Source organism: Cryptotermes secundus, unplaced genomic scaffold (assembly GCF_002891405.2).
Source record: "Cryptotermes secundus unplaced genomic scaffold, Csec_1.0 scaffold247, whole genome shotgun sequence".
Classification (NCBI taxonomy): Eukaryota; Metazoa; Arthropoda; class Insecta; order Blattodea; family Kalotermitidae; genus Cryptotermes; species Cryptotermes secundus.
This window is the reverse complement of record NW_019740656.1, coordinates 2,116,457-2,143,192: the sequence shown is the minus strand read 5'-3', so window position 1 is coordinate 2,143,192 and position 26,736 is coordinate 2,116,457. Positions and strand designations below refer to the sequence as shown.

The 26,736-nt window shown below is 38.6% G+C and overlaps 1 protein-coding gene and 1 long non-coding RNA gene across 25 annotated transcripts in view; one reads left to right on the top strand and one right to left on the bottom strand.

The window, feature by feature from the left end:
* LOC111872382 (collagen alpha-1(XVIII) chain) overlaps nt 1–26,736 on the top strand; it is a 378,674-nt gene that overhangs the window by 333,509 nt on the left and 18,429 nt on the right. For 23 of the 24 annotated variants that reach the window (XM_023866208.2, XM_023866202.2, XM_023866207.2 and 20 more), the window contains 11 exons: nt 1,349–1,398; nt 2,719–2,844; nt 3,648–3,800; nt 5,996–6,104; nt 7,442–7,530; nt 15,881–15,910; nt 21,507–21,677; nt 22,770–22,887; nt 23,918–24,031; nt 24,317–24,453; nt 25,177–25,440. In XM_023866208.2, the coding sequence (XP_023721976.1) occupies nt 1,349–1,398; nt 2,719–2,844; nt 3,648–3,800; nt 5,996–6,104; nt 7,442–7,530; nt 15,881–15,910; nt 21,507–21,677; nt 22,770–22,887; nt 23,918–24,031; nt 24,317–24,453; nt 25,177–25,440 (1,361 nt within the window). The remainder of the gene's footprint in view (nt 1–1,348; nt 1,399–2,718; nt 2,845–3,647; nt 3,801–5,995; nt 6,105–7,441; nt 7,531–15,880; nt 15,911–21,506; nt 21,678–22,769; nt 22,888–23,917; nt 24,032–24,316; nt 24,454–25,176; nt 25,441–26,736) is intronic. The other variant, XM_023866206.2, reaches the window with a different exon arrangement.
* Nucleotides 4,428–26,736, bottom strand: part of LOC111872383 — a 35,346-nt gene continuing 13,037 nt past the window's right edge. The window contains exons 2-3 of the long non-coding RNA XR_002844220.2: nt 8,628–8,703; nt 4,428–5,208 (exon numbers count right to left, since the gene is read on the bottom strand). This is a non-coding gene — a long non-coding RNA (uncharacterized LOC111872383). The remainder of the gene's footprint in view (nt 5,209–8,627; nt 8,704–26,736) is intronic.

Genomic DNA, 26,736 nt, shown 5'->3' with positions numbered 1-26,736 from the left:
GACATGTCCGCGAGCTATCCTGAGGGTTTCTTGCCTCTCTGTCCCCTCAGGAAGTCCCGTTTAGACTACGACTGTTTTCTTCCTGATCCTTGGCCTAGCCTAGATGCTGTAACGCTCGGAAATTAGCCTGCGAGATGGTTACCGTCATCTAAAGCGAACGCAGTGCCGTGATCTTCAGGAATCAGGTTTCTCCAAAATTTGGTACTCGGTTATACGCCCCAGCTGACCATAACATGACGTGGGAACTAGGTGCAGTAAACCCTCGCTATTCCGGATTAACTGAGGCTGAGGTCATCCGGATTAATGAAGCAAAAGATGGCCCTAAAAGAAATACGAAACCTAGAAAACAAATAAATGGAAAATTTAATAATATGGATAGTTCTGATGAAAATAGATAGAAAAATATCACTGCATTATTTTTTTCCCCTGCCAGAAGCTGAAATCCAGGGACTCCTTCATCCAGCTGAAGCCAATCTTGGATATTTCCTTGCCTGGTTTCAGTCTCTCCAGCTGCCCTCAACACAGGCCGAAAGTCCTCTTGCTCCTAAATCCCACGTGTCTTTTAAAGTATTTGTATGTACTGAGCTGTGAAGAGAATTTTTCTTTTTTCATATTTCGATCCGGATTACCGAGGGTTTACTGTCTTTACGTGAGGTTTACTTAGGGCCGCGCCATAGCTCCAGCGGTTAGTCGCTGGCTTCCCATCGCAGCGGCCCGGGTTCGATCCCGGGTCTGGTCAAGTGGGATTTGTGGTGGACAAAGTGGAGCTGGGAGCGGGTTGTTTCCGAGTACTTCGGTTTCCCCTCCCTCTCTTCATTCCACCAAATTCTCCATCATCATAATCACTCGGGGCAGGCTACAATAGGCCAACAAGTGGCCATCATGACGAGTGAACCCAATTGGACTCCACCTCCCTGCTAACCTGCAATGAGGATAGTCGGTATCTCGGGCAGTATTCGAACTGGACGCCTTCTGAATACAAGTCAGAGCCATTATCACTTGAGCTAACTGGCTTAGTATTAACATGATTTGGGAAGTGCAAATTCTAGGGTTTCACATACATTCATACACATGTACGTATGTACATACATAAGTGTTACGAAGAAAGAACAGAGAATGTAAAGTGAAATAACGGATTAACTGAACTGTATTGATCTCTTCATAGGAATACTTTTGTATGTTTATGCAGCTTATATCAATTTCTTTCAGATTCGTACAGCGTTTCATTGTTTCCCTTCTTTATGCTCTTTTTGCGCCAGCCGGTATGACATGAAATATGGTACTCATGAGACCATTAAAATTCTGAGCATTCTTTTATGTACTTTCTTATTTCTCTCTTCTCTTGCAGATTTTCCGTCTCGGGGTATAAAAGGTGACAAAGGAGAAAGAGGCCCACGGGTAAGCAATTGTGTCTTTATGTTTAAATCTTCAATGTAAACCCACGTAGAACATAGGAAATAACTAACTGTATGATTTAGTGTACATTTTGTGTTGATCGTTCCACTAGTTAAAAATTCATCGCGTTCTATTAACCCCATTGTTTATTACCCTGTTCACAAAGAGTTTGCCAATGAATGTGTTGTCATAACCTCAAATAAGCAAATTGTTGGATTGATGCATAGTGACGTGTTTGCTACATTTTTGTTTGTCTCAAAAACCAGAAGACTTACGGAATTTGTACTTGAGATAAACTGTATTGCATTCCTCTCTACAATTTGCTTCCTAATATTAGCAATGAGTTATTCTTAAGGTAGACCAGAAACATCTGTAGTTCTTGAGAAGCATCCATTATTGTTGTCTGATTTTAACCGATATTGGAGTGGTGTGACAAATTTTAGTAAAAATTTTTTATTTTAAATTTAATTAAAATCCTTTGAGCAAATCTGGAGTTGTTACACGTGGACGGACGAACAGACAGGACATGACAAAGCTAATAGGCACATTTCTTAAACTTTTCTTTGTGACACACTAAACAGAATGTATACATGTCCAAAAGCTGATTGTTTAGACTCTCTGTTGGTTGAATTTGCTAAAACTGTGATTCAGAATTCTCTACATTATGTGACATGAAACTTAGCCCCCTTGTAATTTAGAAACAGCAGTTAGAATTCATCTAAAACAGTGGCCCAAGTTGACGCAGACAAGTGATTGTAAAGCAATTCAATTGGAGGTAAATGGAAGCCGTGTGTTGAATGTGTTGAACTTGAGTAATTCTACAAACTGTCACCTACCATCGTTTTATTGATAATAAATACATACACAGTTAGGCAAAAAATCAAAGGAAAAGCCAACTTTGGATATATGCAAGTAGATAGATGAAGGATAATATTAAGCTTGATCTTGAAGAAACATGGTATGAGGATATGGGCTTGGTTCATCTCACGCAGGATAAGGAAAAGTGGCAGGCTTTTGTGTATATGATAATTAACCGTTGAGTTCCCTAGAAGAAGGGAAACTCTTACCATTAACTGAATATATTTTGATCTGATTGGTTAACTGATTATCAGTTTGGTTAAATTATTGTCAATTCTAATCTTCTTATTCTGAATGCTCAATTATAATGTTGCCCTCAAAACTATGTTTATGAGGAGATTTTCAGCTTACATTTATTTCATATTGAAAGGGAGTAGCAGCACATGATTCCTAGTTTAAAATTTTTGAAATTACATCCATTGTTTCCACGAATAATTGTCGTAATTGTTATGTGTACGTTTTTAGGGCCCTCCAGGCGAGTCAATACGCGGGCCTCCAGGACCTCCCGGCCCACCTGGGCCTCCTGGACCACCATTCTCGGGCGGTTCAGGTCTTGGGGAATTTTCTTCTGGATCGGGAGATGATCTTCCTGTGAGTAGTCAGCCACATAGCATTGTACATATACTGTGTTATAACCTGGGCCAACAGAAGAGTACAGGTGAAGCAGTCGCCTGGGTTGGCAACTTTACAAATTATTATTTACTGTGCAATTACATAAGCGAAACTGTCTTAAGAAATATGATATGAATAACGGTTTTCTTATCAATGTCATAGAATTTTATGCTATTAATTGTGGCAATGTTCTGAGAAAGTTCGTCTGTTTTAACTGAAAACAGGTGGTGGAGTATGCTGACACCTGGGGTGACATTGAGGCTTACATTAGCCCTTCTTATAATTTAAAGTTAGTCGAATTCAATTATTTAAGAACTTGACATCAGGAAGCTAAGTAGAGGCAAGAATTAGAAAATAAAAGATAAATATGACAGCAGTGGCAGGAGGCGAAGGGGGCAGCAGAAGGATAGTAGGAATAACGGTAGAGGTAGTAGTGTGGTTTATTTTATGAACAGCAGTGACATGACTTTGTTGTCATTGCTGTTGTTGCCTTGCTCCTCTCCAGTCTCTGCCTGAAGTGTATTACCATCATTACGAGTAATCTCATACTGTTTATATAATTTAGTCTTTTAAGTCATACACATAATAAAATATGACATCGGTATTTATAAATGGCAAATAGAAATTTAAAATAACATTCAGTGACTCTCAGGGAACTGACAATATTTTACATTCTGTATTCTGTAATTACATTAACTTTCCTATGAAATATGTAAAATGTTGCTTAATTTCCTTTCTTTAAGTTATACTTTCATAAGACAGAAATTGTGACTGTATTTCAGTTTGGTGGAGGAATAATGGGCCCTCCTGGACCTCCTGGAGTGTGTTCGTGCAATCTGACTACGTTTCTGAATTCTCTGACATTACAAGATATGATCCCTGGACCTCCAGGTGTTCCTGGTATTGATGGAAAGGCTGGACCACCAGGAACTTCAGTAAGTGAACATGTTACTTCCCAGTAAATGTACAAGTTTAAACTAGACACATTTAAAATTTGCTTTATGATATTTTGTCTTAGATGGTCACAAATGTTTGGCTACTGACATTTAAATATTCATTGAACTTTGTGTAATATTTAGTATTTGAAAATGAAACACAGAGTTAATTTTATGCACTGAATACCAATAATTAATTTCAGCATAAAACTGAAATGTATAGCCTAAACACATGTATAGATTGATGTGACTGAACTCATTTAAGTTGATCAGGGTTCAATTTCCAAAGAAGACAGGCACTTTTCTCTTTTCCAGTATGTTCAGATTGGCTATGGGGTCTGTGACCCTTTAAATATCTGGCACTAGAAAGTGAACATAGAATTTTTTTTGCATCATGGTTACAGAAGACCATTGTTTGTTACATTATTCACTCAAGGCTGTGCCATAGCTCAAGAGGTTAGTCGCTGGCTTCCCATCACGGCGGCGCGGGTTTGATCCTGGGTCTGGTCAAGTGGGATTTGTGGTGGACAAAGTGGCGCTGGGGCAGGCTTTCCCCGAGTACTTCGGTTTCCCCTGCCAATCTTCATTCCAGCAGTTGCTCCACAAGCACCCTCACCTATCATCTGGGGCTGGTACAATAGGCCAGAAGTGGCCACAGTACAAGGGACTTAGTCCCACCCCACTAGCAATAAAAAATACATTATTCACATTATTAGGTATTCTTTACAGGAAAAGATCTGTTGAGCTTAATGTCTGTGATCTGGTACAGGTGCCTGTCTTAGTGTCTGTGACGTGGTATAAGTGCCAATACTGTAGGACATATTTATTTAAAAGTTGGTATTGGAGTCTTACTAAATGTCCTTGGTCACTTCTGGTTTTCAGCCACAGTGAGTCATAATAAAGTACAGTTTACTTACAGTCATAAATAGAATTAATTATAAACCGTTAATATAATTTTATACACAGGCCACAAGTAATCTTAATAAACTACAAAGAGTGTCACTGGGAATTATGCTCACTGCATTATGGAGTATACATTTTCCATTGCTATTCATGAGGAGGAGTATTGCTTGTTTTGCTCCAGAGATGGCACTGTGTTTCCACATACTGGCAATAAAGAAGGTAAATGAGTATATAATGAGGAGGTTACAGTTAGAGAACTTAGCTCTGTGCTACAGTGATTGGTTCAAACCTTACCAGTACCAACAATCCTCAGTTATTTCTCACAGTAATGGTATACATTCTAGTACATCCAGGCATATGCTTATTTAAAGTGGATTACAGTTTTAATATTGTCTGCTGGAACCATCTCTGAGAATACATCATATTTTGAGTAGGCAGCCTCACAGAAGAGAAGTCACATGTCCAATGAGATCTGCTGTATGGTGATTTGGGTTACCGCTGTTTGCTGAAAACAGAATGTAGGAACTTTATCCATACTTGGAATCAGGGGTGACCAGTGTTTACTTGACAGCCAGATGGCGCTACAAGTGACCATGGGCAGAGAGTCCCTCAAGAAAAGTTCAATAATTCAGATGTTACTAATTGCCATCTGTTATTTTTGCTAATTGGCCATAGCATACAGATATAAACCCCTGAACACACTGATCTAGAGGTAACTTGTATTTGGTAGGTACTTAGTTTGAATCTTGGCTGGACATCAGCTATCCTGACAGGTTCATCATGATTTTTCTTGGCCCATGTGTTGTGTCAGTCTATTTCTAGTCTCCATAGCTTTCTCACCCTGCTTTAGACCCTGACATCTGTTTCAGCTACATTTCCTTCCATACGTTGTATGGACTGCCCACTTCATTCCATCGCTCAACCTCTGGTTCCCTAACAATACTCATATAGGCCCTGTTAGGAGAGTTGTTCCACCCGCTGGTTCTAGATCCCTTGTTGGGTCTTCATGCATTTCCCTAGGCCACATTTATGCAGGGTAATTCATAAGTCCCTCCGGAAACCCCGACAATAACTTATAATCATAGTACCCCTTGTAGCCATGTATTTCATCGACAGAGTGATTCTAAATTATTGTCGGGGTTTCCAGAAGGACTTACGAATTACCCTGTATTTCCAGGAGAGATGATGTCCCAGTACTCCAGAAGCTGCCACAATCTGGCCTTCTGGTTGGTCCATAGTGACCTCTGTTTCACATTGGGATTAATGTACATAAGCATAATATTGGCTTATAGGGTCTTCCTGGGCCTCCTGGTGAAAGAGGACCTCCTGGACCTCGAGGGGATAAAGGAGACAGGGGGGACTCTGGTCCTCCAGGACCTGAAGGTATTCAGGGGTCAAAAGGTAAGTAATAAATTCATGTAGATATGAATGAGTCTGAGCAATTTCCCTTAGATGGCCATCAATTTCTCTCCTTCGTGAGGTTAGTTATGCCAGTAGGCCTTGTCTGTTAATCTCTGAAAGGATAATATTTGATGGTTGGCAGATTGGCATTGTAATAAAACTCTAGAAGTCATGCTCAGGATGTGCTCAGTTCTAACATTGGCCAGGACACTGGATGTCATGACTGAGGTTAATTTAGTTTTCTCCACACCCTCCAGGCAAATGCTAGGACAATGCCTCAGTTGGGCCATGACAGCTTGCTCTCACATATTTTTCATTTTATTATTAGTCTGTTGTCTTGTGGTTTGACACCATATAGTCTCGTTTAGTTAAATAATGTAAGAAAACTAATTTCATTGTGATCTTCATCCTTTTCAGTGTTTTTCCTATTGAGACATATTGCAGACATAGAAACACGCATCTGCCATCATTTTGGTTTTTTCCTTTTGATATTTTAAGGTCTTTTTGGAATCGTGTCAGGGCTCATTCTCTCATCAGCATGTTCTTTCCAATTTCTTCTGTAATGTTCCATGAATCTGATATTTATAGAATCTGTAGCTCTCGCATACAAATATTACATCTCTGGACATTATGAATTGTCTCATAATTTTTACTGTTTTACAATCAGAAAGGGCATATCCTTCAGTCCTTATGAAACGCATTTCTGCTGATATCATCAATCATCTGGGGGCACGCGGTAGCGTAGTGGTTGAGGAGCTATGCTACAAGCCGGAAGGTTGCGGGTTCAAGTCCCGATGAGGTCATTGGATTTTTTCAGTTGACCTAATCCTTCCAGCCGCACTAGGCCCTGGTGTTTACTCAGCCTCTAACAGAAATGAGTACCAGGAATTCATTAAATAATTTTCCTGGGGCCAGCGCGTAAGGCTGACAACCTTACCGCCATCTTTGAGCTGATTGTATAGATGAGTGGGACCCTCAACGTCGGATCGTGGGTTCGAATTCCACTGAAGGCATGGATGTCTGTGTGCATTATTCTGTGTTTGTAGCGGCCTTGTGACGGCCTGAACCCCCGTCCAAGTAGTCCTACCAACTGTGTAAAAGATCAGAGAAATTGGAAAAGCTTCCAAGGTCCAAAGGGCTGTAGAGCCATAGAGAGTTACATAACTGATGGATCGCTCACTTGATAAGACATTCTGAAGAAGTGTTTTTTTTATAAGACACTGTCATGTAATATGAATAAATGCATCACTTATTTGGCTGTTGATCATACAAACTTTGAGGTAGGTAATAAACCCTTCATGATTTTCTTTTTGAGAATGTTACTGTTACTGTTACAGGGGAACCAGGAAGGGATGGTTTACCAGGGATCCCAGGATCTCCAGGACCTCCAGGGCTCCCAGGCAAGTCCGAGTCCCTCAGCAATGATGTAAGTAGTTACATGAAAAATTTAGTTACTGATGATGTCCTCCAGAAGCTTAAGTGAATGTCAGCTGGTTACGCACTACCAGAACATACTGTCTGAATGGAATTTCGCAACTTGTAAGACCTTTATAAAATGAATCTGGATAAATAGGAGATTTCATTTGTGTTCAATAATTTTAGCTCCAAGGATGAAGTTTCATAGTTTGCAAATTCTAAGAAAAAGAAGACAATCTAATAGGGAGAAAACTTTGCTTCTCTGATTAACAATAGAAGTGTCATTCCACATGAAATACACATGGCAGTTGACATGACTGCCTGGGATCACAATGAGATTTTGTTAGGTGTGCATAGTCTGATCATTAGGTGATAAATACGTTTTTCCTTCCTATGTCATTTAACGTCAAAGTCATCTCAAATTTAAAATTTAAATTTTCCTTAACATTTCCTGCACTTTGACTCACCGAATATATGTAACACTGGTCCTAATTAAATTACAGATAACTTTCATTCACTTGTTGAAAGCTGCACACTGTGGTATTTCATAATAATTCAGAGCACATTACATTTTGATCTTGAACCTTCTTTTACCTTGATTTATTAAAATGAATACTAAATACATAAAAAATTTCAGGTTGCAACATGAATGGACTGATGAAATACTTGCATGTAACCTGCAGGTATAACTGTAGTGTATATATTTATAATGGGGGCATGCGGTAGCACAGTTGATTTGAGGGGCTATGCTACAAACCGGAAGGTTGTGAGTTCAAGTCCCAATGAGGTCACTGGATGTTTTTCAGTTGACCTAATCCTTCCAGCTGCACTATGGCCGTGAGGTTGACTCAGCCTCTAACAGAAATGAGTACCAGGAATTAATTAAATAATTTTCCTGGGAAGTAAAGCGCGGCCCGTGCGTAAAGCTGAGAGCCTTACCGCCATCTTTGAGCCGATTGTCTAGATAATGTGGGATAAATGTATTAACAGTTTTGGCTTCTGAACCGTTTTCATTTGACTGCCCCTCATTTTTTGAATCGGATAATTAATCAGAACTTGTACATATAGATACAACAAACACCTCTTTGTTCCAGGAAACAAACGTACCTTGCATAACATAAGCTTATTGTTGGACACAGGAAATTGAGGTCACACCGATAGGGCAGCCAACCCCATAACATGACTGAAACAGAAACATTTGATTAGTTGTGTTGAGGATCAAATTTGGGATTGAAAATTTAAGTCATTACCTAGGTGCCTGGAGACTTGCGAAAGGCGTTTTGCAGTGAAAGAGCAAAGATGACAACACATGGACACGCAATGAGGTTAAGAATGCGATAATCAGCATTCATGCGTAATACCGTATGCAAGACGCTCCGCTAACTAGGCCACTGGAGATGGTCATATGAGTAAATACACAGCGATAAGACGCAAGAGGTCCACCCCCAGCCACATAGAATACCCAATGAAAGCCTAACTTTAAGAAATTAGAACACAAGGGAGGAGCTATCTACCCCCTTGTCGTCCACGCTGAATCAGCGAATTAAGACTATAAATGAGGGAAAGTCAAGAGACTTGGAAGTCTGATCTTATACAGAATATAGAGTTGTCAGCCGAAGGCTATCGGCGACATGTATTCCATAAGAGGGTGGACAACGGCCGTAATCTACATTTGTATTGCAAGTAAGTCTTTTCGCTCATATACGCCATGCTGTTAGATGTTATTGTTAAGAAAAGTGTTATTGTGTGATTATAAGGCAGTCTCCAGTGTACCAAGTGAGAGCCAGGGTAGAACAGGGTAGAAATGAACGGAGAGTGACAGACAATGATAGGAGCACAGTTTCAAGGCACCTCCCCTCCACAACCAAGGTCGGTAGAATTAGTTTAGGATAAGAGTCATGATAGACAGATCAAAAGCAAACCTTTTTCTTCATGTAATTATTATTGTAAATAGAGAAGTGTACATAGTAGGAAATGTACGCAGGGAGTTCTGATTCACCCGCCAGTAACCATCCTGTCCTCGACCGATCCCGAGCTACCATAGCTAAGACAGCCGACGGCAGCCGAGTGTAGCGCCGATGTTAGGAAATGAGTAACGACCGGCCCAAGTAATTATAATTTCTCACCCCCTCCCCCCTGAGGTGTAACAAGTTGATGGACTATTTTAAATTTAAATTTAAATGGACCATTTTAAAATCATTTTCATGTACCACATTATCCTATTTATTATTTATTTCTGACGTAGGTGTATATTGGATGTATCTTGTTATCGTGGTCACTTATGTTTGTCCATCAAATAAGCCAGGATATCTTGTAGATACATGTTATTGTGTTTATTCACTTGGATTAAAGATTACAGTAGGCTACATATGTAATACAGCAATAATAAGAAAAGCAAAAAAGACACCTGGTACGCTTATCCATTAGAANCCACATATACACGGTGCAAAATCCCAGAAGACTGCTTTCTTCAGAATAACATTAGTTTCTTCTTAAAGTCATAAGCGATTATCTGTCGTAAGAGAAACTATGTACAGTATGCAAAGCCCTGTTTCTATGGCGCAACACATTTACTTTTCACTTATAACCATATATGCAACCCATTACAGTTTTTCTATTCACTTCAGTACGTACTTTTGAAGCCGGAACTCATAAACCATCTGGTGGTGAAGAATACATAACAGATTTACTGGGGTTAGAGAGATGGAAAAATGGTAGTTGAATTTAGTCATTTCCAAGTTACAAGTCCCCTTTTGTCTTCCAGTGCATACTCGTCATCTTGCAAGTGTGATGAATGTGTGGTGTTGCATGCACATATGTACTTCTGAATACATTTTGTCCGAATTTGATTTCTTGAAACAGAAATAATGCACAGTATTGTTTGAGTGGCCAGAAGGGTTCAGAAATGCATAGCTATAGCATCATGTTTTAAACAATCTGATATAACAACAAAACTGATGTGCAGTGTAATGACATTCTGTGAACAGTAAGAAGCAACTGTACTAAAATTTCCTGAACATTGTTCGAATCAAAAACTTTGTATTTCATTTTGCATGATGAATGAACGAGTATTCAGTACAATCAGAAATAACCTCAGTTCTTAATAAAAACGTGATATCTGTGCTACCATAAAAGGATGATGAAGCAGGATGTGTAACATTTCAGCAGAAGGCTCAAGAAAGTAACTACAAAATTTCAGTTTTGTCCAGGGTTGATCTGTCAATGGTCATCCATTGTCTGTGTTGGTGTTTTCAGATCTCTGCTCAATATTTCCAATTAGGTTCTTAGCTCCTGAACATATGCCACAGTCTTCCTCATGGCAGGTTATGTTTGGCATTTTACAAATGCTTTTAGACAGCTGCCACAAGTTTTTCTTTGTTTTTCAATCAAAACACACTTGATTAGCACCCGATATCATAAGTTTCTTATTACAGTCAATGGCACACGACCAAATGATGCATACAACATGCTTGAGCCAGCACACAGTTCTCTGGCTACCCTAACAACTTCTCAGCATTCTGTTCCTTCACACAGAAGTAGGCTTCTATTGAGTCAGAGATTATCATACATTTCAGAAAACTAACTTAACTTTCTTGTCTGCTCCTGATTTAATCAGATACGTAATGTTGCTTTTCATTTCAAGTAACAATGGAAGTTTGAGAAGAACAACAATAAAACCTACTTATAATGGTATCTCAAGACACCTGCACAGTTTTCCATTCCATACAAGTTTGCACATAACTCAAATAATTGTTAAGTAACACACATAATACAAATCAGTCCATGTCCTATGTGTCTATGTCTTTTTAATTCACACAAACAGAAATTAATTTTGTGTATGTATATTACTTACTTACTCATGGAGATGAGCCCTTCTTGAAGAGTGGCCAATTTTGCAGCTACTCAAGAATTTCCCACCATTTTATATTACACTATTTCTAAATATTACAAAATATGTTTTTTATTCCCCATAATCCATTAAAGTAGTCTGCAAATTATTTTGTGAATTTCTGGACTTACTCCTTGATATAAATTCATGTCATCTGTTATTATCTGAGTATATTTAAAATTACAATATTTTGGAAATTGGATATATTTCCAGCACAAGATGTATGTGGAGCTCCTGTTAGAAGGCTCTAGTCGGGGATGACCGGTCTGCTGACAGAAACAGACCCAGCTTCTGAAACATTGTGTATTTTAAACATATCCTAGATAGTGGACAATGTCCAACATAATATTTACATAATGGGTAGACCATTGTCATGAACCCTTAGATAATCATTAATTTTTCTCGGCTTGAGATTGGAATGTTCTACATTAAACAGATTCTGTGAAACGCAGTACTGCATAGGATTATGCGAATTGAAACACAATATTCTGGGAGAACGTTTACATTATGTTTTTGTTTTGATTTACATGTCTGGGCTAAATCACTTTCTGTGAAATGTAATTTTATATTGGTTATTCACTCTGTATTCGAGGAACCAGTGATATTATCTGATAAAGGCAGACTTCTATTCAATCCAGATTCTATATTATATAGGTTTTACTGTTTATTGATAATGTTTATTCCTCTCCCACGTAACTAAAGTTTTCTCTAAATGTCAACTGGTTTAAAAATAATTTTTGCACAGGTGTTTCCTAAATTTATGTGCCTACTGACGTAAGTAAAGATGGAGTCATGAGATGAATCATCACATGAATGGTCAGTTTCAGTACATTCATATTCCTTACTAAAAGGAATTGAACATTCATACTACTTAATTGGTTATGGAAATCAACAAATAATGTTACAGTTTACATCAAATAGGAAATTTGACTCAGAAGCTCACTGCAAGCATGCCATTTTGTTTAAGCACAAATACATAGAGTAAACATTTAAAGTATCCCTGTCATTGAGAACACAAAATTAATGATATGTGCTGAATTTGGATTCCTTTGTAACAATGTAGGTTAGGTTTGGGCATTTTGTGCATCCCTTCATGATAGTACAGGTTCAGCTTAGCCATCCCACACATTCTTTGTGACAATACAGGTCTAGCTTACCAGGCACAAGATAAATTGAAAGGGAAAGTTACTTTACTGCAGATATATCATATTGAGCAGCCAGGAGCTCACTAAGGCAGTGTCTACACGAGCGCACAAAATGCGTCTGTTGTAATGAACGTACTTTACTGAGGACACCACACAGTTGCAGAATGCAGTGTGCAGTTTTCTGTCTGCAATGGAGCCAGAAGAAAGCGTAGCATTTGCCTCTCTTGTTTATTTCAACAATGGACATCACAATGTTCGTTACAATGGACGGATTTTGTGCGGTCGTGTAGATGCTGCCTTAGTTGGAGTTGGTCCTTATACTAGATCACCATGCTTTCACTCCTGTCAGAAGCAGAAAAATATAACTTTGCTACTATATCTCTGGTTGAGGGGGTCTCTTTCTGAGTTAAATTGCTCACTCATCTGTGTTAAGAATGTGTGGAACTTAACCTTCAGGCCTCTAAATTGCCATAGGCCTACTCAAAAACAATGACAACTTTCATATATGGAAAGTTACAGAGCAACTGATCACCACATCAGTGGTATGGAATTGTTCCAAACGGTCCTGGGTTCGATTTCCAATAAAGTCACTGGATTTTTCAATTGACCTATCCTTCCAGCCGCACTATGGCCCTGGGGTTGACTCAACCTCTAACAGAAATGAGTACCAGGATCTTTCCTGCGGTTAAGGTCAGCTGGCGCGTAAGGCTGACAACCTCACCGCCATCTGTGGGCTGATTGTCTAGAGAATGTGGGAGCCTCGACATCTCACAACCCTATGGGCCTCCATGGCCTGTTACATGGATAACTTTACCTTTCTTTTTTTAACACCTTATTGGCTATTACATTACATTTCTTACCTTTGGTAGTGAATTTTGTTTTCTCAGCTTAGGGTTACTTTAATGTAGTTAATGTTGTAACAGCATGTTCTAGAGAAATGTCTTTAGAAACTTATCATATGCTTAATTCAGAACATCCTTTGTTAAATTAATTTTAACTTAATATAACAACCCTTTACTTTGTAACATTGACACTTGTTTTTACTTCCCTAGAAAAAAATAACATTTTTCATGTATATTCATATTCATATTCATGAAGTATAGAAGTATGAATTGTGGCTCTTATCAGCAGTACACTCTGGGACAAAGCTGTTGAAATAAGAAATGTGTCATCTTTTTTTGTCTTTGCCTGTAATGCAGTGGTTCCCAAATTACAGTTTACAGATGGCTGAGGAATACATACAGAGTGGTATTGAGTTTCATAGTGATCAGATCATTACTTATGATACTGAAATTCATAGCTGAATTAAAAGAGAGGCCATGTCATTGCTCAAGTTGCCCCTCTCAATCATCATTCTGCCATTGCTTCATATATATCTGTCACTGTCTTCCGAGATGTGTGATAGCCCTGACCAGGCAACACATTATCACACCCTTAGTTTTTTAAACTGTGGCTTTATCTCTGATCCAGCACTTTGCTGGTTACACAGTAAGAAGTCTCCCCCTCCAGAAGAACAGACATGCACCATGCTAATATTTTTATGAAGAAGGAACTACAGAATCACTAAAAAACATTCTGAGATTTAAAATTTAGTAATCACCTGCAAAGGTGTATAACTTAGGCTTTTAGAAACAAGCCACAGAATAGTCCTTTTTCCTGCTTTTGTAAACACTGCAGTTGTGCCATATTCATATTGGAAAACTTTCAATATTCCATGGAATTTACTCCCAGAAGCTGATAACTCAAGCCATGGAAACTAAGGCACCTGCAAAAGTGACTATATTTATCTGAGATATGAGCATAAATTTCTTACAGTTATCTAGTTCTCGTTATACATTAGCTCAGTATTTTTATGATGAAATGCTTGTGCACTCTGCACAGCAAACATGTCAGTCTAAAATTACAGCAAAACAAATATTTGGTAAGCCGAGACCTCAGTTACTCTTATGTGATTCTGAAGTGGAACATGCATTTGTTATTGCAGTTTGTGACAGTAGTGTTTTTTGTGTTTATTAATTTAATGCTGCTGATATATTACGAACTACTGCAAGCGTGAGAAGTAATGTTAAGAAGGACACATATTACTTCATTCCAGTTGGTTGGTTTGTGCAGAAATAACTACAGTTTTGAAGAAACCATATCTAGAAATTTGGTTGTAGACTTCTGAGGTGTATTTCAGAACTAAATTTCTCTTTACTGAATAATATTTGTTACTGAAAACAAAGCACAAAACACTTGTCTACTTTCAACATAGCAACAAGACTTTTGAGATCAGCATTATTTTGTGACCACTAATTATTATAACTCAAGAACCTTTGCTTCCAGTTACCCAGAGTTTTGCAGTAGAAACCTGGTCACAATCTACTATTTGCATAACATTTTTATAATCTCCATAAATATGAGGACATGTGAAAGACAAAAGCCGTGTAAAGAAATTCCCTGAAAATGAATTTCATTAATCTCCAGTGATGATAGTTCTATGAAACATCTATTTATTTCCAAAATTACACATACCTGAATGACACTTGAAATAAAGCCTTAAGTTAACACAGAACATAGGATAGTATTGTCCATTGCATCAGATGTGTAACTTTCAACTAATTGGAACTATGCAACGCTTTCAGACACAATCGCTTTACAATTATGCAGTCAGTTTCTGAGATATGGTACTTCAGAGCAATATACCACCTTATCTGCCTGGATAAGATGCACACATTTCTCAAACACCTAAAAAAAAAAAAAACTGCCTGTTTTTTTATTCTAGTCTTCTGTGTTGTGACACCGTGTAGTCTTGTAGGTTGATACGAACACTTCAGAGGAATCAGAGTAATCACTACAGTGAAAACCTCAAAATTTTTATGACTTTATATATTGTATCACCTGATGATGGCTCCGTAAGAGCCGAAACATGTTGCGTGGCTGTACTGTAAATTAGATAAACTCAGTTAAGACAAATGTGGAAGTGAGTTATTTATTTGATTCTTGTATTGACAGGTATATAAAAGTAGTATATATGTATATTACCACCATCATCACCAATATTTATTAATTTCTCATTTAATTTTGTCAGGTATTTCCATGGTACATAATATTTATATATTTTACCCATATTAGAAGCTATTAAATTTTGTATAACTGCTGTGTGAAAAAAAAATCTTAAATTTTTAAAAAGTGTGTTGTGCATTATATCCAAGGCACATTCAGTATGGTACTTATGCATGACCATTTGTGTGCATGGTTGTGCATGTTTGGCATGTGGAACGTTGCAGTGACCTTGGTTAAAATATTGCTGTTCTTTCACCCCCACTCATGCTGCTTACTTGTAGCCAAATTGGAATCCTAGGACAATGTTAAAGGTATGAATGTTGAAATTTTAGCCACTCTTTTACGTTTTTAAGGGTACAGTGTGTGCCTTGTAGCTCCCTATGTTGAATTTTAATTTCCCTGTAATTCAAGTTCTATTTCACTATTATTGATGCAACAGATTGTAATCCTCAAGTATTAATTAGGTAATTCAATTTTTTGGCAATAATTACATACTTAAAAACATAATAAATTCCACTATTCAAGCAAAACAATAGTTGCTTGGTGAACCTCTGAAGATTTATGGCAATGGTCAGCAAAAACCAGCCGCTGGGCCTGCTCAGTCCAGCAGCACTTTCAGACCGGTCAAATATGCTCAGTGCAATATACTAAGACTGCAACAAAACATATTTACTTTTGTTGAATTTAATTTTTATTGTCATATCCATTATGTACCCCACATCTTTTCTATACACAAATGGGAGTCATAAATTTTATGTCAGTAAGGATATATGGCCCATGAATCTCACCTAAGTTTGTGATATGTTTCACCAACCAAAATAATCGCCCACCCTGTTCTAGTATCATACTGTAGGCGTCCTTTTTCAATACTGCCCATTGTCAAAATTAAATAGTTATAAAGATATACAAAAATGTAGACTGGTTTGGGGGATGGCTCTGTCTTCCAGCAAGGGAAGACAATTGAGTGTACTGTAGAGAATATCTTGTTTGACAATGATTTAAAAACAAAATCATTTCCTCCTCCTAGAAACCAAAGCAGAGGTTCTTAATGCCTGGATAATATGATATGAGAAATTCAACACAGAGAGTTACAAAGTTTGTAGTTCATGTGGTGTTCATGCATTTTCCTAAATAACCTTTGCTGTTATAAAGTTTTGGACACAAACTCTGTTTATTATCTCCAGAAGTTTAATTTAATATTATTAAAGTGTTCATCTTACCCTTCCTCAAGTGATCTGTGTGCATAGTATAATGTTCCTGTCATTTGAATGTGTTTATAAGTCCTACATGACAGCAAAGAGTACTATCCATTTGGAATTAAAAGATTCCAAATTCTATATTTACTAAGATAAATTTATTGCTTTGTATAATAGTGCAATACTGGAATATTTATGTTCAGATAACTTATTGGTATAGAAAAATGTAATTAGAAATCAGTATTTTCAGCTAGTAATTATATTTGGATAACTTGGGTTAATTGGAGAGCAAAGGCAAAAGAGAGGGAAGGCTGGAGAAAGTTTCTAGAGCAGGCTAAGACCCACAAAGGGATGTAGTACTGCCAACAACAACAACAACAACAACAACAACAACAACAACAACAACAACAACAACAACAACAATAATAAATAGTAGAAAATTTAATTTTAGGTACATAAAATAGGCACAATTATTAATTTTTCAAGATTGCTATTACACAATTGAATTTCAGGTTTATAATTTATCAAGAAGGTATTTGTTATTTTACAATCTCCTGAGCCATGTATATTACACTGACATTAAAAATTTTAATAATTTACTGTGAAGTAAGTATTTAAATGTGTAAGAAGGTGGAAATATGCATTGACAAATGTAGTAAATGTTAGACTCTGCAAAACTACACCAATTTAGTCACATTTCAATTACTGAATTGTCCTCATATCTCTCTGGGGAAAAAAATATTTGCCTAAATTTCTACGGTCTACTTACAGAGCACATTTAATGTACATTTCCGTAATACATAACATCTGAGCTGTTGTGATAGTTTCCTTTTATAATTAGCTATATGAATTAATAATTTTTACTGTGTAGCTTTCATTACCTGTTTGTCTGAAGTATTCACCATTGAAAGTATGAGGGAAAGGAACTCAGTATTCATCTGTCTCAAACAATTTATCATTTTCATTCATACACATGCCAGTGTGGAAGATTTGGAAGCCATCAGCCTCTGTGACAACAGGCCATGCTGTCTACTTTTCAGGAATCTTTCATGCTTTGGATATGAAAGTAGCTTTTTCATTTATCTTATATCAAATTGGACAGCAATTATAAGTTCTTTACTGCTGAAAATAACATTCTAAAAATGATGTTGCATAATAATAAAGAGATGGTTGGAATTAATGAGTTTTTTAGTTTTGTCCATCATCTAGTATTCTGAATGAACACAACCTTCTGGAACACGGACTTCCATTCCTGGGGGAAGGATAGGAAGGCATCTACTCTGTTTTGCCCAATACAAAGGACAAATTTTCAATCACTGGACAAGCAAAGTCAGTCCCGTACATCTATACTTAGACCTGATATCAGGTTTTGCAAACAGAAGATAATAAGAAAATTCCCAATGAAAATTGTGTTCTTTTGGAATATATGACAGTGGACAAACAGCAGAAACTTTGGAATTCACTGAAAATAGAGAGTTCAATATTTACAATCAGAAAGATCATGCTGCGGAAACCACCTTTGACATCATTCCCTAGCACTACAGCCGGACCAGGACTTTGTGTTTGGACAGTGTGGAATGTTCTGTGGGGTCTCTTCTTTATCAGAATTGGCAATTTGGGTTTAATTTTGTAAATTTTAAATATATGGATAGATCATGGTTCAGGTCAATGCACGATACTTTCCTGTTGGATCGCTTTCACGGGGAAGAGCAATGAAGAGGTCAATAACAAACACCACGGATGCCCTTTATTACAAAGGCACAGATTAAATTCACTTGATGAAATGTTGCAAATTAGGCATGACAAAATATTGCTGCAATTTCTGATGTAAGAAGCAGGATGTAATATTAAGAGGACTTAAGTTTATCTTCAACCAAATTCTTTTAAATATTTATGTTTAATAATGTGCTGCCATGAAATGTGCCCTAAAAATCCAGAACGCGAATGGGGTAAAGATGCTTGCAGGAGTGCTGCGTACTTAAAATTTCAAGAACAGATGAGTAAGCCACTGACACAAAGTTCTCACAAAGTCATTGGTTTGTTTAAACAGAGTTATTTGGTGCTACATTAAAAATTTGGGTGCTGTTGGTCCATTTCCCAATGTCTGTTTGGCTTCCGGTTTCCAATAAACTTCCGATCTGCTTGTGCCTCGTTGTCCAGTAAAAAATTCTTCACAACCAAGACCATGCCCAAACATTTTCAAGTAACATCGCATAAGTTTGGACCAAGCAAGCAATGTAATAATTTTAAAAGTATTAAATTCTGACACAAACTGCCTCTGTGGTCTAGTGGTCAGAGTTCCTGCCTACCAATACAGAGGTCCTGGGATCGATTCCCGACGATGCCAAATTTTCTGAGAAGTAGTGGTTCTGGAACGGGGTCCACTCAGTCTCGTGAGGGTAATTGAGGAGCTACTTGAATGGAAAAGTAGTGGCTCCGGTCTAGAAAACCTAGATTAACGGCCGTGGGTGTCCGTTGCGCTGACCATGTGACACCCTCCATCCGCAAAAGTTGGCACTAACTTCGCCTATAAACGGCGGTCGCTCGGTCGGTACAGTTTGCTTGCGGACTACAGGCCACGAAGTTTGTTTTGTTTGTAAATTCTGACACATAATTCGAAAAACCCGATTACAAATACAAACATAAAGTAATCAATTTAATAAAACATTTCAATCGCCCCATCTTACGCATAAAATGTGATTAATTTTGCCTAAATTTTGGTCAGGCATGGATCAATTTTAATATGTAACCCAGCACTTTATGTGTATATGTTAAAAGGATACTGCGACTTTGGAACAATGAAGTAAATAAACTCCAAAACAGTGGCACGTTTGCCTTTAAAACAGTTTTCTAGAGAATTAGGGCATTGGAAGTTGTGTTTGGCATTTTTCAACATTCGCACTGCTATAGTTCCACTGCTGTCATGATAAAATTACACGTAATTTGCACTGCACTTGTGGTACACGTAGCTGGATAATAAGAGTACTACATGTTATGTGTGTGTGTGTGTATATGTATGTGTGCACCTTTAGTTCATAATGAAATCGATAAAATATGTATTTCATGAGTGTGAATCAGACCGAATTTAACTCATTTCAATTTTACCGCTGTTTTCTGTAAAAATGGAGCAGGGTAACTCAGTTCTACAATTTGGAAATTCTTTATTCCTCCCACACAGTGTATTTGTGAGTATAATAAGATTCTCACAGTAAACAGCAATTATTTCTGTCAACACCACTGACCAGTTGGTGCTTTTAATGAAGATGCATTGTGTTTTCTGTGAGGTAGGAACTAAATTTTTTATTATTTTGATTCATTTCAGTTCCTATTTTACAAAAAACACAATGCATCTGAATTATAAAGACTGATTAGTTAATGCTGTTCAAGGAAGTGGCTGATGTTTGTAGTGTGAATCATATGACACATATAAATACAGTTGCCAAAACAGATTCTTGTACTAAAACAGGTGGTACGTTTATATTTCTTAAACCTGCATAAGGAACCAAGGCAGGTCAGTCGGTATAGTGACAGGCTATGGTTTGAACAGTCCAGGTTCGATTCCTGGCAGGGACAAAGGTTTTTCTCTCCTGCACAGTGTTCAGACCAGGTCTGGGGCCCACCCAGCCTCTTATCCAATTGGTACCAGGGGTAACGTGACCAGGGTGTGAAGCCGAGCACTCCATCCAGTACCGAGGACAAGAATAGTGGAGCTATACCTCCACTCCCCATAGATTTTAATGTGTGGTGCTTAATCAATTAATGAATTTGATGTAAGTTGATAAAGAAAGCCCACAGACAAGGCAAGGAAGAAAGATTCTAATAATTTTTGCAATTTTCAATGTTTGAAAATGAGGGTGTGTGGCTCCTATTGAGTTACATTATTTGGCATTTCGATAATTTTCATTGCTGTAGTACAGTTTCCAAGAATCATACTTCAAGCCCTCATAATGAGGCTCTTTCTAAAAAGATCAACACCAGATGTTCAGTCTGTAATACTGCAACCTTCTGTATACGGATCCATACTAATAGATCCTATAAATCAGGTATGTCAAATGCGTCGATTGCGGGATGATTTTTGGTCAGTCTCATAGACCTATAAGGAAATTATACGTGAAAAGCATGTAAATTCACTTGTAATATAATATGATTATATTCAGATTTTGAAGGGAAAATACGTGTTAAAGTAGTCTGTACTTTCAATGTATGTTGCTTTTACAACAAGCATCATGTGTTGTGCTATTTTTAAAAATATTTCTTCTTAAAGCGAGGTACGGCAATAGGAGGGGTAGATCACTGGCAGTTTTGACACTAAAATGTCGATCACAATCTGTTTGAAGTTGGACACGCCTGCTACAAATAATGCTTTCAGAGAGGCAGAACTAACCAATTTTGCACCTGGAGTAAGATGTGGAACTTACACCTACTATCAGCTTCTCTGTAGAACAAAGAAACAAAACTGTGACAGAAACTTCAATGACTACCGTCTTGTTCCTATAACAATTGGTAGCATTTCACTCTGACAGTATTCAGTGAATGTGGCCTCTTAAGTGGACACAAGGCAGTTGTCTCATTTGGCCCATTTCATTTCCATCTCTTCTGACAAAAGTATACTCTTTCAAAATACATATATATACGTCAAGAATACATACAAGTTTCTGCTGCTCTATATTATTCACAATGAATGTATTTATGAAATTAATATTAAATGCAGGGATCGATTTTGGGAGCTGACTTCGAGTCATCCCTTGGGAGACCAGGTAGTCCTGGTCCAAAGGGTGAACCTGGAATAGCTGGTATGCCTGGAGCACCAGGAGAGAGGGGCGTTCCTGGAAGCAAGGGAGAGCGAGGAGACCCAGGACTGAAAGGTCCCAAAGGTGACAGGGTGGGTACAAACAAATGAAGATATTGCACATCACAGCACTGTAAAGTATTATTTGTGTAAAACACTTCTGAGGGTGTGTGTACCTCAAATAAGGGATATTATGGAAGAAAAGCCCTGTCAGTGCAATGAGATCTCTGGTATGGTGATTTCTGGCCCAACAGTATGCTGAAATAGGTGGGTGGACAATGTCAGAATGGATCTTAGATGGGATTACTCTTGTTACTTGTTAAAAATAAGGGGATTTCATTCCCCTATTCTGCATTATACCTTTCATGATACAAACATTATATATATACTGTATATATCGTGAGGTATTCTGACAACATTTTAACAACTGGTCCACATATTCAGTTGCCAATTGACAATTTTTATTAGCCTGCTTTCCAGACAGGAGGAGCCAGGCTTGCTTACTTTGTAGCAACTGACCAGGCCAAACTTACTTCTAAAGCACTTTCATTATCTTTTCTGAATATCTGGGTACAGGTTTGGCAGAACTGGTGTAAACTGGCTCCAGTTCACATGCATTTTGTATAGATGCATGCCACCAGGGAAGAAGACATAGTTTCTGAAGATGGATATAAATCTCATATATTTTCAGCCTCATGTATTGTATTACCAGAATACTGTAACTTAGTCATTGCGCTCTCAGTACCTGTGTTTGAGAAAATGTGTCGAGAACCTGAGAACTTCTCGAACAAGATGTGTTTACATATTGCACAGTGCTCAGTAAGGAGGTCTTAAGTTAATATAAATAAATAAAATCTCTGTGGCTTTACTCCGGAAGTGAACTACACTGACTGAGCAACCACCACTCGTCGGTGAAGTTAGTGCCCCAGGGCCGTTAATTTCAGTTTTCTAGACTGGAGCCGCTACTTTTCCATTCAAGTAGCTCCTCAGTTATCCTCACAGGGCTGAGTGGACCCCGTTCCAGACGTACTACTTCTCAGAAAATCTGGTAGCGCCGGGAATGGAACCTGGGACCTCTGGATCTGTAGCCAGGAACACTGACCACTGGACCACAGAGGCATACATTTCATTTATCTCAATCCCTTATTAGTGAACATAACTAATAAGTGTGTTTGTTTTTGGCAGGGACACCAAGGGCCTCAGGGAGCACAAGGTTTCAAGGGAGAGCCAGGTTCACCAGGAATTGATGGGTTACCAGGCTTCCCAGGGGAAAATGGACGAGATGGAAGCAAGGGACAGAAAGGTAAGTAACATTTTAACATTAATTAAAATACCATCATGTTATTGTCAGAAAAACAGTGAATCTTCATTTATAAAACTATTCCTGAAATTGCATACAGTGGCTAAATTTCTTTTGTGAGAGTTGTTATTAGCATAAACTGTTTCTTTTCCTCCTCTTCCCCCTCCATCATCCTGTATCTGCTTCTTCCCATATTCTTTTTCATCTACTGGGGGCATGCGGTAGTGTAGTTGGTTGAGGCACTATGCTACAAGCCGAAAGGTCGCGCGATCGAATCCCAATGAGGTGGATTTGTTCAACTGACCTAATCCTTCCAGCCGCACTATGGCCCTGGGGTCGACTCAGCCTCTAACAGAAATGAGTACCAGGAATATTCCTGGAGGGTAAAGGGCGGCCGGCACATAAGGCTGACAACCTCACTGCCATCTGTGAACCGATTGTCCAGATGATGTGGGAGCCTGGATGTCTCACAGTGCTATGGGCCTCTACAGCCTGTTACAGCGATAGCTTTACATTTTCTTTTTTTACATTTACCACTTACACATATGAAGTTCAGAACCAAAGAAAATGGGCCAGTGTGATATTTTGATTATTTAAAGAGACCTCTTATTCTTATATCTCTCAAGCACTGTGACAAACCATGACCTGACTACCTTTTTTTTTTATTGCTACTGGGGTGGGACTAAGTCCTTGTACTGCGGCCATTTCTGGCCTATTGTACCAGCCCCAGATGATAGGTGAGGGTGATTGTGGAGCAATTGGTGGAATGAAGATTGGCAGGGGGAACCGAAGTACTTGGAGAAAACCTGCCACTTTGTCCACCACAAATCCCACTTGACCAGACCCGGGATCGAACCCGGGCCGCCGCGATGGGAAGCCAGTGACTAACCGCTTGAGCTATGGCGCGGTCTACCTGACTCCCTTACTTCTGCAGCAGTTATTGAAATGTTCCATTTACGTAAAAGAGCAAAGTTTATAGGCAAGAAATTTCCTTACTATGAAGGTGTTAATGCTCTTATTCAATATGTTCTAGGTGAAGCAGGTGAGCCAGGGAGACCAGGGTCCCCTGGACCTCCTGGGCCCCCAGTAGTGTCTTTATACCATCCAGATGAAGGAGACTTCTCAGGCTCAGGGTTAGATATAGCAGGTGAGTCTGATATTTTAATCTTTGATTTGTAGCCCCCCAGAACATCGCTAATGATATACCACATTACACAGTAACATGTCCCAGAAGGCAGTTATCTTTATAATCACTTCTGTAAGAACCTCAGACCTCACTAAATCTTACTAAATCATCCAGTTTTATGTACATTTACCACAAAGTTACTTCCTTCAGAATGTATAATCTCTTAAGAAAAACTAAGCTTACAGGGCATTGATATACACTTCATGTCTGACTGAATTGTGAAGAAACTGTAACTCTTTCTTTCAGGAACAGCATCAGGTCTGAAAGGGGAGAAAGGTGATATGGGCTCAGCAGGTGAGAAAGGTGACATAGGACCCAAAGGGGAGAAAGGAGACAGGGGTGGTAGTGGGTTGCCAGGCATTCCAGGAGCCAATGGCATGCAGGTGTGTATCAAAATGTATCTGTTGGTCACTGAAGGATTTCTTATTAAAGCTGAGAGAGATTATGGAAATCTTTCAGCTGTCAGAAACATTTTTCATCTTATGTCTTCATGACCATCAGATTTCAACAGACTTTCAGTTACCACTTTCTCGTCTACATGGTTACCCCCTCTTGGGTTTCATTTCTTGCTTGTTGCCCATTTCCAGATCTTATAGATCTCAAAGTGGGTGGCAAGCTTCTGGAACCCAAAAATACACTAACTCTGACAAGGGAACTGAAATATTTGTTGAAGGTTTTCCATCTTGACAATTTATGCAGCATATTTCTACAAGTCAAACTAAATTCAGCTGCAAAAGTGCAAATACAAGAGCTACATTTATCATAGCTCAAATATGTCCTTAGCAGCTAGTTTTCAGATACCTTCAATCTGAGAAACGAAAGTTTTACACCAATGCAAAATAAGAGATAAAGCTAGTGTCATACTATATCACACCTTATTCCAAAGATAACAATGAAGCTGACTCAAGTGATAACACTGCTGACTTGTATTCTGGAGGTCAGCCATTCACCAACCATCCTGAGTGAGGCTTCTGTGGTTTTCTTCACTCTCTACAGGCTAATGCCAGGAGAGTACCTTGAATTATGCCATGACTGCAGCCTATCTAATTCATATCCTGTGATGATGCTATACAATTTGTTATACTGGAAGCATCTCTCTGTTACAGGGATCAGCAGGTGAGAAGGGTGAACCAGGAGAGGTGGGAGCTGTAGGTCCACCAGGCTCCCATGGCATGAAGGGTGAAAGAGGAGAAAGGGGACCACCTGGACTTACAAGCATTCCTGATATGGAGGGAGAATATGTCACAATCAAAGGAGAAAAGGGAGATCACGGGAAGAGAGGTCGAAGGGGTAAACCAGGACCCCCAGGCCCCCAAGGTCCTCCTGGAAAACCAGGGACAATAGGAGAAATGGGGATGCCAGGATGGATGGTAAGTTCACAATGTATCTGTAAGCCAAAGTCCTCTGTTACACACAGCTGTTTGTAAGCCCTTAATCTTAGAAGCCTGAAATTCATCTAAATATTTACAATGAAGAAAGCAGTCTTCTGGTATGTGGCACCGTGTAGATGTGGTATTAACCAACATTTTGGAGAAACGTATCGCCTCCATCTTCTGGGTAGAAGGAAAATAAGAAATCCGCAAGCGAAGAGACTGTGAGAACCGGTACAACTGAAACGTCGGTTAACACCATATCTACACGGTGCCACATCCCAGAAGACTGCTTTCTTCATAGTCACCGCCGTGAAAACCTCAAATCTCAAATCTTACATAAATATGTATAGTTCCTATCTCACGGTAAACATGCAGTTTTAATCCTGTTGCGTTTCGGGTTCTCAGTGTGCTCACTATGAAGAGTAGTATGATCTGGTATGTGATGTCATGTAATGTGGTGTACCAGGTTACATGGCATCACATCCTGGTTTAGTGCTGTTTGTGATGAAAATCACTCAAAAACTATAAACATACTGTGGGAAAAAATGATCTTTTTTAATGTTAAAGGAGTAAGCACTGTGACATAGAATCTTGTGTTAGTCACTGGAATCTAACCTAGAAAGTCACAGGTGAAACCACTCACAACAACTGAAGAAGGGTACATTGCTTAGACACGCGGACGACACCCCCTTATGAGGTGGAATTAGGAGTTTTTTATATAATTAAAAATGTTAACGATATTTAGTTGATTTTCAGTGGATTGAACTGTAACATGTGAGATTAACGCACAACAGTTGAGTGCAATTGTAACATTTTAATTATGAAATGTTCAGTCATGCGCGTGTGGAATGGACAATACCCAGTGCAATGTAGCAGGTTTAGCATACTGGGACACCCGAGGATGGCCATTTGGGGCCGAAACATGTGTTAACAGCAAAAGCAAATGTGAATGAAGAAATAAATAGTTGCATTATTGCCAGAAAATTGTATGTAAATAAGGTTGAATACAGTAATGCAACAGGATGCTTAAATGCAAGATTGAAACCGACAGCCACTACCAGTATAATTAGCACTATCTGCAATCAGCGCATGCAGTGCTCTATAATCTCAAACAGCATCAGTACAATTGCATTGTATATGGATATACCAGAAAAGGCATTTATTTTCGAGAATATTGTATTTCAGCATCATCCATCCATCCATCAGTAATCTGTCAGACGACAGGTCCACAGTCTCTTCCAAAACAGTTCCTCCACTTAATGCGATCTTCTGTTTTTGGAAAGAGACCATCCA